We start from the raw sequence: 16,852 nt of genomic DNA, 5'->3' as shown, positions 1-16,852 counted from the left end.
GTCATTGCATCAAGACATCAAGCAGCTTAGCTGTAATTATAAGAAAAGATGTACTTGACAGCAATCAGAATTCGTGTAAGCAATTAATGAATCAAAGAGTAGTCATCTTCTTATCTGAAATTGACAGTGTGATATGGCAGCAAATCAGCAGCAGAATTTGCTGGGACTCAATCATAAGTTAGATTGTTAACACAGTAACTGTACATGGGGGCAGGAGTCACATTAAGATGATATCAATACTGTAAGTTCTGTAACCATTTCAGAAGCTCTACAAAATGGAATACAATGAAAGGAAGTTTATGGGATTTACTAACAATTTCCAAAAGCAGAATGAAATCACTTGCACTATTGTACTGACACAGTCATATATCAACTGAGGTCGGTAATTGTACATGAATCCAAAATTATTAGAACTGAGGTAGTGAGGTACCACTAAAAAGATTTAGAAATCTAACCAATTTTTTTTACACCGTATTCAAGTTTTGAGTGTATTAGACATTTTATTGACAACATACAAGTTACTGAATATAAGTATCACAGCAGGCAGCAGCTATGACAGGCCTTGATCTAATTGCAGATATTGAATCCATCAATTAAAAGTACATGACTTGGGAGCAAGCTCAAATTACCTTCAGTGTGATGGACTTGATTATCTTGCAATGTTTATAGCTCTAGTTCTCCCCTGGCATGTAACTAATAAGATTATAGGTTGTACTTTGCTACGTTTCTTCTCCAACATTCTCAAGCATCAGAGCGTACCTAGCTACAAAATAATAAGAGCAGAAAATAATCTATAGTTAGCAATAACAAAACAGTACTCTCTTACCTTTTCTTCCTGAACAATATAAAGGGAAGGGGGTGGAGGGAGCAAAATGAACTCACTGAAAAAAGCATTCACCAGTTGAAAGAGTTACTCCAGAGAGTCTGATTTAGCATGTAGAGTGTTTGACCATGAATCCATGATATATAGTCCCTGCTTGAATTCTTCAATAATGGCTTGAGGAAATGAGGAATACGTTGAATAAGAGGCCAATCTTCACCATCGGGTTTCTAGCACCTTCTTAACTGTGATACGCCAACCTAGTAGTCAAGTTCAATATGGAGGATATGTTGAATAAGGGGCCAATATTCACCATCAGGCTGTTTGCATCTTCTTGTCAGCTCGGGATCACAATCCCTGACCTCAAGACGTTGTAAATTGGTGAGGTTACGAAGTGATTCAGGAAGTGTCGCCAATTTAAGGCAATCCTGAATGTCAAGTCTACGGAGTTGGGTGAGGTGCCCTATCCACTCTGGTAGAACAATCAGATTACTGAAATGATATATCTCCAGTTCCTGAAGTGCTCTTAAGCAGCCAAGGCTCTGTGGGAGTGAATCCAAATTGCAGATGCTCTTCAATGCTAATAAACGGAGGCTTTTAAGGCCTTGCCAATCAGCTGACTTAGCAACATTACTACTAGTAATACTACTGACATCCCTCCCCTCATCGACAAAACCAACATTATCTTTACCCATTATAGGCTCCCAGACTAACTGGTCACAGTCAGAGATTTTCAATTCCTCAAGGGCAGTGAGATGCTGCAGCGCACTGGATATGTCTTTGAGTCTAACACAGTTATGAATTTCAAGATTTCGGAGGAAAGTTGGAGCTTTCACAGTCAATCGGATTAACTGGAGGCAAAAGTAGATTGATAAGGATTCTAATGAGATAAGATTGATTGAGAGAGTGTCTAGTTCATGTATTGATCGGATATGCAAGTCTTTTAACATGGAAGGAATGAGTGATGAAGACACTGATAATTTTGATACATCTCCATATAGAAGACATTTCAGCAGATTGTTATGGATGCTGTTGGCACCCAGTGATTCAAGCCTTGGCGCCATAGGCATTGACATCAGCTTCGGGCAATACCCTATGAAGAGTTTAGAAAGACAAGGGAAAGATGATGGCTGCAACAAGTCCTGAGGTCTTTCAGGTTCTTGTTGATTGATATTATTTTGTTCCGACCATCCCTTGAATACAGGCAACTGAAAGAGAACAAGACGTTCCAGGGATGGGAAGAATGCTGTTGATGAAGAAGAAGTCACACTACTGACACCACCAATTCTTATGCACTCTAAAAATTCTAGGTACCAGAGTTCAAGAGACCTGAGAAGAGGTAACATATTAAATGGTGGGAGAATTTGACATTTCTCACAACGTACAATCTCTATAGAAACAAGGTTAGGGAGCGGGCTAGGAAATACATCCATTCCCCACCTCGGAAATCTTTCTCTCCTCCACCCCTCAACCTGTAAGCTTTTGAGAGATGGTGGGGGTTGTAAGCAGTTTAGAGCCAACTCATCTTCTACTTTGTCAGAATGGCAAGCTGGTTCTCCATTCTGCAATGCCCACCATGTTAATTCCAGACTAGTTAGCTTTCTGCCCTTCAAAATTGGTCCTGTGTCTACTGATACAGCTTTTCCACGACGTTCAAAAAAACAGATTTTCAGTTTTCCAGCAAGATCATTGAAACTAGTCAATGCATCTAACCCTGTACATTCACCCACGACAAACAAGTTCAATGTTTGAAGAGATGTTAATCGCTCAAATCCAGGCGGCATATCAGTCAATGCAATAGAACTTCTACAAAGCAAGTGCCTAAGACTAGTCAATTTATGCAACCCCCTTGGAAGTTCTCTAAGCCACCAACATTCTCGGAGATCCAAAGTCTGTAATTTCTGCAGTCCTGTGATGCATTCAGGGAGAGAATAAGATGAGACACTAATTTTTAGGTACCTCAAGTGCTTCAGCTGTTGTATAGAATCTGGAAGGCTATCATTATCCATCCGAGGTAAATCCAATGCTCGTAAGCACCTTAAACTTGAAATGGTTTTACTGATATCTGGTACAGCAAATGAAAGGCTATTGGTAGTCAGAAGAAGAGAACGAATTTGCTTTGCCGCTATCAACCATGGTGGAGCATTCCAAGTTGAGTTAGCAGTAAAGCTAGCATGCCAGACACTTTTATTGTTGATCTGCATTGTAGGCTTATCTACAAGAAGACAACAATATCCTGCCACATTTTTCGCCAAGTCATTCATCAAATCGTGCATTTTGCAGCTTATTATCTCACCATACTCATTTCTTCTGACATCTTGAAAAAAAGATCTCCTCAGTAGCTCCATGAAATATCCATGACCAACATCCTCTGGACTTACAAGATCCCTCGTTGTCTTGAAAAACCCTTGCGCCATCCACAGATAAATCAAATCCATCTTATTAAACTCGTAGTCCTTGGTAAACAGAGAGCAATAGGCAAAGCATTGCTTTAAGTGTGGTGCTAAGTGATCATAGCTCAGCTTCAACGATGACATAATGCTTGTTTCACATTGTTCAATCATCCCTAGCTCACTATCCTTGAAATACTCCCATTCTTGCTCCGTATCTTTAGTATAAAGAAGACTGGCAATTGTCCTTATAGCAAGTGGAACATGGCCACACTTTCGAACAATCTCTTTGCCAATTCTGGTCAGATGCTCATTATTGTCCTCTTGCCCCTCCTTGAATGCTAAACCTTTAAACAAAGCCCAGGACATGTCTTCTTGCAAGACCCCCAAAGCATAAGCTTCAACTGTACCCATATTATCAGCCACCACTCTCGACCTAGAGGTTACTATAATTTTGCTTCCTCTTTTACAGCCACATAGCAAACGTCTCAAGCACAACCATCTCTCTCGATCCTCATCCCATACATCATCTAACACAAGCAGGAATTTCTTATCATTGACAGCTTCTCGAAGGCAGGACTGAAGTTGTTCCATATTCAGCTGGTGGCAATCACTTTTATCAATAGGCTTCAGAATTTTTCTTAATAATTCTTCCAAATTGGAGACTTCAGAAATGCAAGCCCAACCTTTAAGCTCAAAATGTTTTTGAACATCATCATCATTAAAGACAAGTTGAGTGAGAGTTGTTTTTCCTAGCCCACCAATCCCAACAATTGGGATTATTACTAAGACACTTCCTCCAACAGTATCATCACAATGTAAAACCATTTCTAAAATTGCCTTTTTATCAGCATCTCTGCCAATTACATCTTTCTCCAACACAAACGAATGTGTTTCCCTCCAACTCACTCGACTAACAGATGACTGTACCTCAATGGAATGCACTCTCAGGTTTAGGCAGTGCATTTCAGATGTAATGGATTTCAACTCCTCCATAATAGCCTCACTCTCTAACGCTAACTTTTTATTTACTTTAAAGGGACTTAAGCATGAATAACAAACACCTAGTGGTTTGGTAAGCTTACCTCTAGGAAGTTCATCTTGATCAATCATAACGACTTCTTCGAACAAGTCTTCCAGTCGGTAAAGTACATGCTTGAGCCTTTTCAGCCAAAGGTTGATCAAAGCCCCATTGTCACCTTCCCTTATCCTCTCTGCATCAAGAATTCGAGCTTGTATCATCCCCATCAATTGCTCTAGCTCTTTCAGTTTCTTTCTCCCATTGAAGTAAGGAGCCATTTCCTCAACTACTGATTGCCCTAGATATTCAAGAAGCTTCGCGGCTACATCAGATACAATGGCTTCTGACATATCTTTCTCCCCTGCTTTCCTCTTTCAGTGTTTGAACTTATAATCTGTATGAATTGGGTTGAGAACATATCAGGAATTTTTTTTTTTTTTTTTTTCGGGAAGACTCTCAATTTATCTAATCAGTAATTTTGTAAGCACTTCAACGTATTGGTGATGATTAAACTGAACCAACGAGGCAATAAACTACAATTTCATACATTCAACTGGGTGGAGGAGTTTAGTTTACTAATAACACCTTTTAAGTTTTAATATGTCATAACTTAAAAATCAACCTGCAAAAAACTGTCAACCCTAATCAAAGTTCACCTAGACTATCATGAGAAACTCAATCAGTAAATATTGCGGAGTATATACAATATACTAACGCTAAAGATGAAGCTTTCTAGGCAAAAATGGCAGTATAAAATATTCAGTTTAATTAATGCTAACTTGCTAATTTGTCCACACTATATGATGAGTAGGGGTGAGTGTAGCAGGGTACCCTGTAAAAATCTCAGACCCGGAGTCGGAACCGCAATAGGTTTCTAAAAATAGGAATCGGAATCTGTTCAACAGGTTCCTAAAAATTAAGAACTGGCATATTTCGGTTCTAAAACAGGGTACCTGTCTTTCAAAGTAAGCTTAATAGTTACTTGATTGTGTAGAATATTTAATAAAAAATTACAAATATTTATATTAATATTGTATTATTAATTAAATCTTTAAGAGTAAGTATTTTTGTACAAATACTTATACAAAAATGAATAAGTCGGTGATGACTTTTACACAATTTTAATATAGGGGTTTTATACTTGGCCTTAAATGATAGGTTCTGATTGCATGTACCCTATACGGAACCTATATTAACAGGGTACTCTACACGTTTTGGGTCCAAAATTTTATTATCTAGAACCGGAACCGGAACCGGAACCTGTTGCAACAAGTTCCCAATTTTATTATCCAAAACCGGAACCTGATTTGGAATCTGTGGTTCCGATTCCAAGTCAGGGTAGGGTATCTTGAATTTTTGCTCACCCCCTATTGACTTTAGTACAATACAAAAGACAAGGTTTGAATTGAATAGCTCTAGAAGCCCCTCCGGTTTGACTATCTCTAATTGCCTCATGTCGACAATATCAAAATTCAACAATACTTCGAATCATTTACTCCTAGCATTAATTAACTTCTTGCATTAACTTAGGGTTTTGCCGAGAGTTCTATTTTTCAAAATTATATGATATGATAAAATAAAAAAAAAATAAAAAAATAAAAAAAAAAAAAAACAAAAAAAAAAAAAATTGTCAAATTTATTAAAATCATAATTAAAGTGTGACAACATAAAAGTAGCCACGCTTTTTTCTTATTTCCTATTTTTAGTTTTTATTTTAAAAACAACATAAAACTAAAAATAAAAAACATGTTAAACAACCCCTTAAATAGTAGTTATATAAATAAGCCGCTGTGGAACTCAAGCTATTGCATATGGAATATAATTAAACACTTTGAGTGTTCTTACTTACTGGGTTGAGCATTATCTCCCTTATCCATTGATGATGACCTTCCACCGTCATCTGCCCCCATCCTTCTGCCGCCGACCAACAAAATTACACCACCGTTAACTTGACACCATCCCACTTCACTGTAAATCTGTCATTCTAAAATAATAATAATAAATAAATCAATAACTCAGCCGTGAGCTCCACCCCATCACCAACATTTGCTCACCAAATATAACAAGGTAGCCTTAAATCTTACATCTTCCATGAAGTACTCCAATTTTACTGTGTTTTTCTAATACACACTGTTTTCTAGCTACAACTCTTATTTTCTCTCTCATACCTTGTTTCTCACACCCCTCCTTGAGTTTCTTTATTCAAGTTTTGCAATTGACTACGGAGTAATTTAGTATTATTGGGCTCTTAATATTACTTTATAATTAAAAATAAAATAAAAAAAAATAAAAAATAAAAAAAGGGAAAGGTGAATGACGTGTGTGACTATGGCTCACTCAATAATTTTCCACTTATTTTGTGATAGATATTTAATTAAAACTTTAAAAGTCTACTGGTAGTTATTTTTTTGGGAGAGTCCGCTATGGAACTAATGGAACTATTAATCATTTGAATGAAAATCATGAGAGAGAAATGATAAAAAAAAAAAAAAATGGATATAATTTTAAGTAAAAAAGAGAAATAATCATATATACTCCCCCTGTTTACATAGGTTACAACGGTAAGTTTGACTCATAATTTAAGAAAAGACAAACTTTTAAATAAATCGGATGTACAATAAATATTGTACATCCGTTATAAAGTTACTTTTAAAATGAGCAAAAGTTATCCTAATATGAATAAAAGTTACTCTTAAAATGAGCAAAAGTTATCCTAATATGGATAAAAGTTACTCTTAAAATGAGCAAAAGTTATCCTAATATGAATAAAAGTTACCCTGACATAAATAAAAATTACGAAGTATTTATGTTTTATTAATAAAAGATACCCAAAAAATTGTAAAAGTGACCCTAAATTTGATAAAAAGTAACCCCGACGTACAGTAATTTACTGTATACCGGATGTATACAAAAGTTATTCTTAAGAAAATTATAGACTAAGCAATAATACGGAGTATATAGTATTGTAATTAAAAAAGAGAAATAATAATAATAATAATAATAATAATAATAATAATAATAATAATAATAATAATAATAAGTAGTGTGGGTGAGGTTGGTAGAAAAGGGAAATAATAAAATATTTGTGAAAGAGAAAAATTATAAAATAATGCTGAGTCCTTTCCAAATATAGAAGTTTTACAATTAATATGAAACGACTAAAAACAAAAAATATTGTAACTAATGCGAGAGTAGTATAAACTATAAAGTCATTAAATAAAGGATCATGCTAACGAATGCCCAGGGCATTTAATAATCATTTAAAACTTTTTTTTTTTGAAAAAAAGTGATGCATATTAAAACCAAAAAAACACCCATTACATATAAAATAGGATAAATAACTTAATACAATATATTTGTGTGTGAACACATATACTGATATACTATGCTGTTATTTCTGAATTATTAGCTTAGTCCACCCAAAGCCTTGGTTTTGTAGGAAACGTTCCCCTAAGCCAAGATGAGCCATAAACAGCCACACTAGTGTAATAAGCTCCCCGCCTCTCCTTAATTGTGCAATATGAGACCTCGGCGAGCAGCGGACCGCAGCATAACAGAGCAGCTCCACCCAAACTTTGCTGGTTATCTCCCATTTCTTTTCTCCAAACATTTCCAGTTGCTTAGCAAGACGACATGCATCGAAAAGCACAGATTTGCTCTTATCACCCTTGGCTACAATAGGCTGTACATCAGCTTTGACTTTAAACACCAAATTACTAAACTTCTCAAAGAAAGGATTTTCCTCTCTTTCAGAAGGAATTGGCTCTGCCATGGCTAAACAACACAACTTCTTGAAGAACCTTTTAGTCTTCCACCAGCAATCTGCAAGCCAGTTCGTGTTGATGCTCTCATAATTCATAAACTTCTGAGCATCAGCACGAGTGTCTTCGAATCGAGTATCTGACATACCCACCACAGAGGACACTAGCGTCTGCTGTCTGAGCAGAAGGTATGACATATAATCTGAGAGTGCCTTGCTGAAACTACGATATTTTGACGTTGCAGCATCAGTTGTTTTCCAGTAGCAGATATCAGTAGCAAGGTGCCAAATCAAAAGACTTTCATCATAATCAACATCTACTGTCCAAGGGCTTAAGCACTCGGAAGCAAGGTAATATTCGTCTTGCATAATCAAACTACCTCTAGCAGAGCAGACTTCTTTAGCTACCCCTATCTCAGTGGCTAGATCAGCTTTGTCCTTTATCTCTTTTATGACAAACTCGATAAGTTCCTCTTCAGCCTCATGTTCTTGGACATATAGAATTCCAAGTAAAATATCCCTAATACGCTTTATTCCTGAAATGTACTGGAAGCCGATGAATGAAGGGAGTGGCTTGAAGCATCGCTTTAACAAATTATACTCAGATGTGCATTTAGACCATCTTCTACGATGAGGTTGCCTTGCCAACCTTGACCACCTAAGAAACATCAGCATAAGTGGTTGGTAGTAGCCTTTGAGCTTGCTATCTAACGATATGATAATTATCCACCAATCCGACATTACAAACATAAGAGCAGCACATATGTCCAATGCTATAGCCCCTCCGAGCAACACAAAGGTAATTATAACATCAATATTATTGTATTTGCTTCTGTCATTGACAGAGAAGATGTTGTTTCAATGAATACTACAAGAAGGGGGGGGTTGAATTGTAGTATGAGAAATTAGCTAAACTTTTTGCGGAATTAAAACTAAGTAAGCTAAAGGAACTGAGAGATTAACTAAAGGAACTAAAGAATGCAAGAGAGATTTTACGTGGAAAACTCCTTGGCCCTAACAAGGAGAAAAACCACGACCACTTGGGATTTTGGGAAAAGAATCTTCACTAGAATAGGGCAAATGATCCTATTACAAGCTAAAGACTCAAACTCAAGTTCCTCTACGAACTTGAGACCCTGAGGAACAAGTCACCCAACTTGTTACTCTTCTCTTCTCTTTCTCTCTTCTCACTTCTCTGTTCTCTCTTCTCTTTCTCTTCTCTTTCTCTTCTCTTTCTCTTTTCTCTCTCTCTTCTCTTTCTCTTTCTCATACACAAATGTTCACTCGAACTTCCCCATTCCCAATTACAACTCGAAAGAAAAACAAACTCTAGTATAAGAACATTAAGAACACTCTAATCAACTTATGTGGAATTGGACGCTTGACTCAGTTAAAAGCTTGAAAACTTATGTGAGCAAGGACGAGTTTTTCCAACAGAAATCAATAGCTATTTATAGATCACAAAACGCCTTGGAAAAACTTCATTGTGCTGCAAACCTATTACGCCACTACTCATGCCCACTAAGAAGATCATGTCCCTTAATTTAAGGAACCATGAACTCCTCAATTTTGCAGAACCACGACTTGATCAAGAACGTGGGAGAGTAGGCCGCAAGTTTTGGAAAACATGGCGATTTTATTTTTTCAGAAGATATTTTCGAAAATAAGAAAATAAAATAAAATCTTTTTGCACAAGATACTTTCGAAATTCAGAAAGAAATAAAATCCCTTTCAAAAGATAAACGTTTTAGGTTGCAACCGTTTTCCTAAAACCTAGCATGCACAATTTTATCTTCTTAGACCAATTCCACACAGTAAATTCGAATGTAACTAACTTTCTTATACTTACATAAATCCTAAAATATATAAAATATTTAGTCTTCATGTTTCTCTGATGAAGCTTCTACTCCGAGGCTTCTGTTCCTTGGAAGGAACTTCTCTTCTCTGGTGATGCTTCTTCTCTGAAGCTTCTGTTCCTGAGGGAACCTTCTCTTCTCCAGTCTTCATTTCTGAAGCGCCAGTTCCTGTGAGGGAACTCTTCTTTTTGGATAGCTTCGTTTCTGGCTTTCCTGTTCCTCATGGTATCTTTGCTCGACACTTAATTCTCCTAGTCTTTGCACTGATCACACACTCAAACAATCAAGCCTTTATTAGTATGTAAGTAAGTGAGGTTGTGTCATCATCAAAATCATTAAGTCCAACAATATTCCCCCTTTTTGATGATGACAAACAATCCAAACTTACTTACAAGGAAACAAAGATAATCCACCCTAAACTAAGGAATGAAAATACAAAAATATAAAGCATTGTATAAATAAACTACTTAACTAAAACTTGCATAAATGAAAAATGCAAAAAATGGAAAAACTTGTATATACAATATACCTGCCTGTAGAGAAGTAGGCTTGCTGAGAAGACTTCGAACAGAGACCATAGAATGATTAAGTTTCCTTGGGATAGTTTGCATCTTTTCCCCCTTTTGGCATTATCAAAAACCAACACACAAACAATAGTATACCATAACACAGCACCATCAAGTGGTCTAGTGTTAAGACAAGAAGCATGCATATATAGAGAAAACATTCACAAAGCATATAGTCAAAAGCAGTATAGACATTCATCATCCAAAACCGATTTAAAAACATCGGCCAATGTACCAAATTTGCAAGTTTAACAAAAGAAAATAAAGTGCCCAAAATATTACAGACCAAAGTTAAAAATTGTTTCCCAAAAACAAATAAAAACAGAGTTTAATCAACATAGAGAGGCTGCAAGGAAAAGGAGGTTAGGAAGCAGTGCTCTGGTCATCATCTACAGCAAGATCCTCAAGCTTCTTGCTGATTTGAGACACAATGTCCTTCACTGTGGACAGTCTCCCCTGTTCTGAGCTCTTGACCAGGTTCTTCAGGTCAGCATCAAGAGTGAGAACACTCTTCTTTAGTTCCTCCATCTTCACCGCTGATTGTTCTTGTTCCTTCAGCACCTTCTGGAGCATCTCCTTTATCTCCTTCACATCTTCGCTGGGAACCTTTGGCGGGGAACTAAATGCTGCAAAACCTGTTCCTGCAGATGCATACTTTCCCGAAGTAGGAGAGGGGGTAACTTTCTGCAGTTCCTCCTGTGCCTCAGATATATCAATGCATATTGGTGCTGGGGTATCCTTTTTCTTCATCAACCTCAAACTCTTCCTCTTCTTCCTTACCCCTGTCTCTTCCCCCTGCTTTTCCTCTTCCTCCTCTTGATCCTGTATCTCCTGAACAACACCCTCAACCACAGCAGTAACCCTCTCATCTTCCCCCTCAGATGGTGCACTCACTTCCTTAGGTCTTTTCTCCTTTTCCTCCTGCACAACTTCAAAACACCCATCTACAACCCTTAACTTATGGTTTTCAAGGAATATAGGCTGTATGAACTCAGTGTTTTTGAGGGGCAGGGGTTCAACATCAGTTAGAGAAATACCAAAGCTCTCAAAGACATAGGTAAGGAGGTTACCATATCCCACCTTCCATCCCTTAGGAACACAATGGGTGAGGTGTTGGATCATGATAGAGGGAAAGTTGATTTGGATCTTTTTGGCTAGGCAATAAATTAAGACAGAGTCAAGCTTGTTGGCACTGTCTCTCTTTTGAGAACGAGGGATAATGTCATTGAACACGAATTTTAACAGGATTTTGTCAAGAGGGGTTAGGTCATTATGGTTTATGTAGGTTTCCTCTGGGTCACCTCCTAAAAACTCCACAATCTCATCAATATTAGCATCAGGAAGAGGGTTTCTTATCACATTGTTCTTGAAATAGATATCATAACCAGTGTTGGGAACATCAAACAACTCAGCCAAGTACATCGCATCAAATTCAATGTTTTTCTTAAGCACACAACAGTGAATCACACCTTTAGAATATTTAAAGCTTTTACAGAAATCCTTCATAGCATCAACATACAAACTCCGATTGAAACATTCACCCAACAGATTTACCCAATTTTGGGCCTCAAATAAATCTAGCAATTCATACAACTTAACAGACCTACACCAAGGTAGATTGAGTACCAAACCTGTCACAAAGTGCTCGCTGCTCTTCTCCAGCTTTTTCATGGACGCCGGTTTGTCTCGATAATTGATACCCATCTCCGGAATGTTCTCGATTTCTTCTTGCATGTCTTCAGCTTTCCTCTTGCGAGAAGTATTAGATTCAGTGGGGGACTCATGCTTGGAGGCTTCGAGATTTTGGGTTTCCGGAATAATTTCCATGGTAATTTCTGGAACGGGGTTTGTGTTTGCTTCGGCTTCAACTTGGGTTTTTGGTGAGACAGACATTGGTGAGAAATTTTGATCGGAGTGATGAGAGAGAAGGTAATTTTTGTGAGGTGTAATTTTTGGTGAGGCTGACATGCTTTTATGGTGGAGGTAACTTGGGGGAGTGAATAAGTGAGGTGTCGTTTGAGAGGTGAGGTGAATTTAGTTGATTTGACACTCCTATTTATTGCTTAGGGAAACGTAAACTGTGTTTCAAGAGAGTAATGCATGTGGGCAACTTTTGAACAAAAGATAATGATGAATCTTGATATATTCATCCGAATTTAGTGTTTAGATAAACAAAAAATTGGAATTTTGAAAGTTAGATAAACACAATATTTTTATCTTTTGAGTTCAATTAATGAAATCACTTGCAAATACAACTTGATACACGGAACAATTCAACAAGGCTCATGCAATCAATTTTGGACTTCTAATATCTATTACTTTCAAATTTACATGCCCATTAGTAAATGTTACTCCTGCTCACAACTTGCCTTAACTATGTAATTAAACATATAACACTTGTGCATAGTATACAGTAGTTAAGCATGTTAGTTTGAGTTTCATACCTGAGGGAACTTGATGCATTTCTCTTAGTATAACTTAATCATCCCAAGTTCCATTCTCATCTTCTCATGCCTTTCTCTATTCAAGGGCTTAGTTAATATATCTGCAATTTGATTGTCAGTTTGGCAGAAATCTAACTTAATTAAACCCTTTTCAACATTATCCTTAAGGAAATGATGCCTTATATGAATATGCTTGACTCTTGAATGATGGACTGGATCTTTAGATATGCAAATTGCACTAGTGTTATCACAGTAGATAGTAATGCAATTAAATTTTATACCAAAGTCACGCAACTGTTGTTTAATCCAAAGGACTTGAGAGCAACATGCAGCTGCTGCTACATACTCAGCCTCTGCAGTAGACAATGCAACAGTATTTTGTTTCTTGGAACCCCAAGAAACTAGACAAGAGCCAAGGAACTGAACCATACCTGAGGTGCTTTTCCTGTTGACTAAGTCACCAGCATAGTCAGCATCAGTAAATCCTCTAAGCATAAAGTCATCACTTCTAGGATAAAACAGACACAGGTTATCTGTTCCTTTGAGGTATCTCAAAATTCTCTTAACAGCCGTTAGATGAGATTCCTTAGGGTTAGACTTAAATCTAGCACACAATCCAACACTAAAAGAAATGTCAGGCCTACTGGCTGTTAGATATAGCAATGAACCAATCATACCTCTATAAGTCGTTTGATCCACACTTGTTCCTTGTGGATCATCATCAAGTCTCGTTGCTGTTCCCATGGGGGTGTGATTTGTCTTGGCCATTCTCCATGTTGTACTTCTTCAGAAGTTCCTTAATGTACTTCTGCTGGTGAATCATTATTCCTTCTGCTGTTTGCTTTATTTGAAGTCCAAGGAAGAAATTCAATTCACCCATCATGCTCATCTCAAATTCACCACCCATTAGCTCAGCAAAGTACTTGCACAAACCATTGTTAGTAGCACCAAATATAATATCATCAACATAAATCTGAACTACCAACAAATCAGTTCCTCTAGATTTAAGAAAAAGGGTTTTATCAACCTTTCCTCTTTTGAAATCATTTTTCAGGAGGAACTTTGAGAGCCTTTCATACCATGCTCTTGGTGCTTGCTTAAGCCCATAAAGAGCTTTATCAAGCTTGAAGACATGATTTGGAAACTTAGGATTTTCGAAACCTGGAGGTTGTTCTACGAACACCTCCTCATTTAAGTAACCATTTAGAAAAGCACATTTCACATCCATTTGATAGAGTTTGAAACCCATAAAAGAAGCAAAAGCTACTAGGATTCTAATAGCTTCTAATCTAGCTACTGGAGCAAAGGTTTCATCGAAATCAATACCTTCCTGTTGGTTATAGCCTTTCACAACCAACCTTGCCTTGTTTCTTACAATAGTACCATGCTCATCCAGCTTGTTCCTGAACACCCACTTGAGCCCAATGATCTTCTTTTCCTTAGGCTTTGGCTCAAGGTGCCAGACTTTGTTCCTTTCGAACTCATTTAGTTCCTCTTGCATGGCTACTATCCAGTCAGCATCTCCCAAGGCTTCTTGATGATTTTGAGGCTCTAGGATGGATAGAAATGCTTGGAACGCACAGAAGTTCCTCATTTGCGATCTGGTTTGAGTTCCTTTCCCAATGTCACTGATTATGAGATCAGTAGGATGGGAACCTTGATACCTGAATGGCTTGGGACGAAATTCCCTTGCTGGAACTCCAATTTGAGGAGCTTCTTGTCCTGTTCCCTCTGCTTGTTCCTCTTCAGCTTGTTCCTCATTCACCTGTTCATCTTGGTGAGGAACGTCTTCATTCTCTTGAGGTTCTTCTTCTGCTGCAGGATGCTTTTCTTTGGCTTGCTTTTGATCTTCTTCTTCATCTTTGTCTCTGATCAATCCTATTTCAAAATCATTATCTTCTTCCTGTTCCTGTACACTCACAAACTGGTTAATTTCATCAAATATTATGTGAATGCTTTCCTCAACACACATTGAGTTCTTATTGTAAACTCTATAAGCTTTGCTATCAGAGGCATATCCAAGAAATATAGCCTCTTCACTTCTTTCATCAAATTTGCCTAGATTTTTCTTACCATTATTATGTACAAAGCACTTACAACCAAAGGCCCTAAGATGAGATATGTTTGGTTTCCTTCCCCTGAAAAGTTCATAGGGAGTCTTGTTGATGATGCTTCTGATTGTTACTCTGTTAAGAATGTAACATGCTGTATTCACGGCTTCAGCCCAGAAGTTCCTTGGCAATCCACTTGCAATCAGCATGGTTCTAGCCATTTCCTCAAGGGTTCGATTCTTCCTTTCCACAACCCCATTCTGTTGGGGAGTTCTTGGAGCTGAGAAGTTATGGTTCATGCCATTTTCCCTGCAAAACTTATCGAATCTTGAGTTCTCAAATTCAGTTCCGTGATCTGATCTGAGATGGACTAGTGAGTGACCACTGATTTTCTGTATTTTCTTAGCAAAAGCAACTCGTCAAAAGTTTCATCTTTACTTGCAAGAAAAATAACCCAAGTGAATCTGGAATAATCATCAACAATAACCAAAACATATTTCTTGCCACTCCTGCTTTGAATTCTCATGGGACCACACAAGTCCATATGGATTAGTTCCAAAGGCTTTGTAGTGCTCACCATTTTCTTCAATTTAAAAGATGAACGAACATGCTTGCCTTTCACACATGCATCACAAACTTTATTCTGTAGGAACTTGATAATAGGAAGTCCCACAACCAAGTCCCTTGACCTTAGTTTGTTCAGTAATGAAAAGCTAGCATGTCCAAAACGTTTATGCCATAGCAGGGGATCATCTTCAACAACACTCAGACATGTAAGGTTGTTCCTTGGGATTAAGTTGAGGTCTACAGTATATGTATTCCCTCTTCTTGTTCCTTCTAGAACAACCTTTCCTGATTTGTTGTTGATGATGTTGCAAGAATCAGAAGTAAAACTTACAGAGTTTCCCTTATCACAAAATTGTGATATACTGAGCAGATTGTGCATTAAGCCCTCGACCAGGAACACATTATCAATGGAATGAGATTTTGATCATCCAATTTTTCCTTTTCCAATGATCTCGCCCTTCTTGTTATCCCCAAAGGTTACTGTTCCTCCAGGGTAGTCTTCTAGTGAGAGGAATTTTGATTTATCACCTGTCATATGCTTTGAACACCCGCTGTCGAGATACCACGAGTTGTTCCCCCTCACTAGAACCTGCAAGAAAACTAAGCATTAGAATCAGGAACCCAGGTTTCCTTGGGTTCCTTTGACGTGGATGCAATATCAGTTTTCTTGACCCACATTTGTTTCATATTCCTTTTATTAGCTTCTTCTCTATTCCAACATTGACCATAGAGATGTCCAGTCTTACCACAAAAGGTACACATCTTCATGCTAGGAAGCTCAACATATTTCTTTTGTTTACCTTTTCTCTTGGTCATATAACCAAGTCCTTCTGTTCTTTTTCCTTGAGCTTCAGCAATCCATTTGGGTATAACTTTTGGGTCAATACTCCTATCCTTTCTAGCATTCAGTTCATTTTCAAGTTGATATTTTTTTATTCCTTAAAGTCGAAAGTTCATTTTTCAGATTTTCAAAATCAACATTGAATTTAAGCAACTGATCACTCGAGGAACTTCTAGAACTGATATCAGAATTCATGAGCTTATACTGAGTTAATTCAACATTCAGAAGAATACTTTCATTCTTGATTCTATCAACTATCTCTTTTATGTGTTCATACTTAACATTTAGCTCTTGCAATTTGCTTTGGGACTTGGCATAAACTGTTTCCAACCAAGTGCCATGTTCCTTGCAAACCTTAAGAGCCTTCTCACACTTATTTAGTTTCACACAAGTTTCTCTAAAGAATTCTTCTTCTTCTAGACACAAATCTATTAAGACATATTTAGAGAGAGTTTTAAGCTGTTTAGGATCAAGAAATACCTCTTTGTGGAGTTCCTCAAGGTTGGCCTTTTCATCATCTGATTTGGCCATCAGAC

The 16,852-nt window shown here is 37.4% G+C and overlaps 2 protein-coding genes across 4 annotated transcripts; both read right to left on the bottom strand.

Moving 5' to 3' along the window:
• Window positions 1-224: 224 nt before the first annotated feature.
• Window positions 225-6,752, bottom strand: LOC145586026 (disease resistance protein RGA2-like). Of its 3 annotated transcripts, none has more exons than XM_081642739.1 (3): window positions 6,081-6,752; window positions 899-4,625; window positions 225-763 (listed from the first exon to the last, which is right to left on the bottom strand). In XM_081642739.1, the coding sequence occupies exon 2, from the start codon at window positions 4,579-4,581 to the stop codon at window positions 1,081-1,083; it is 3,501 nt and encodes a 1,166-aa protein (XP_081498865.1). In that variant the 5' UTR covers window positions 4,582-4,625; window positions 6,081-6,752; the 3' UTR covers window positions 225-763; window positions 899-1,080. The 3 variants fall into 3 exon arrangements, with proteins under 3 accessions (XP_081498865.1, XP_081498864.1, XP_081498863.1); XM_081642738.1 differs by having other exon boundaries at window positions 226-763; window positions 883-4,625; window positions 6,077-6,752; XM_081642737.1 differs by having other exon boundaries at window positions 226-763; window positions 883-4,625.
• Window positions 6,753-7,622: 870 nt separating this feature from the next.
• On the bottom strand, window positions 7,623-8,732 carry LOC145585956 (uncharacterized). Its single transcript, XM_081642648.1, has one exon. The coding sequence runs from the start codon at window positions 8,730-8,732 to the stop codon at window positions 7,623-7,625; it is 1,110 nt and encodes a 369-aa protein (XP_081498774.1).
• Between the last annotated feature and the right edge of the window lie 8,120 nt (window positions 8,733-16,852).

This window comes from Chenopodium album, chromosome 16, assembly GCF_948465745.1.
Source record: "Chenopodium album chromosome 16, dcCheAlbu1.1, whole genome shotgun sequence".
NCBI lineage: Eukaryota > Viridiplantae > Streptophyta > Magnoliopsida > Caryophyllales > Amaranthaceae > Chenopodium > Chenopodium album.
Note: the sequence above shows the minus strand (reverse complement) of the source record. Positions and strands in the feature narration are given on the sequence as shown.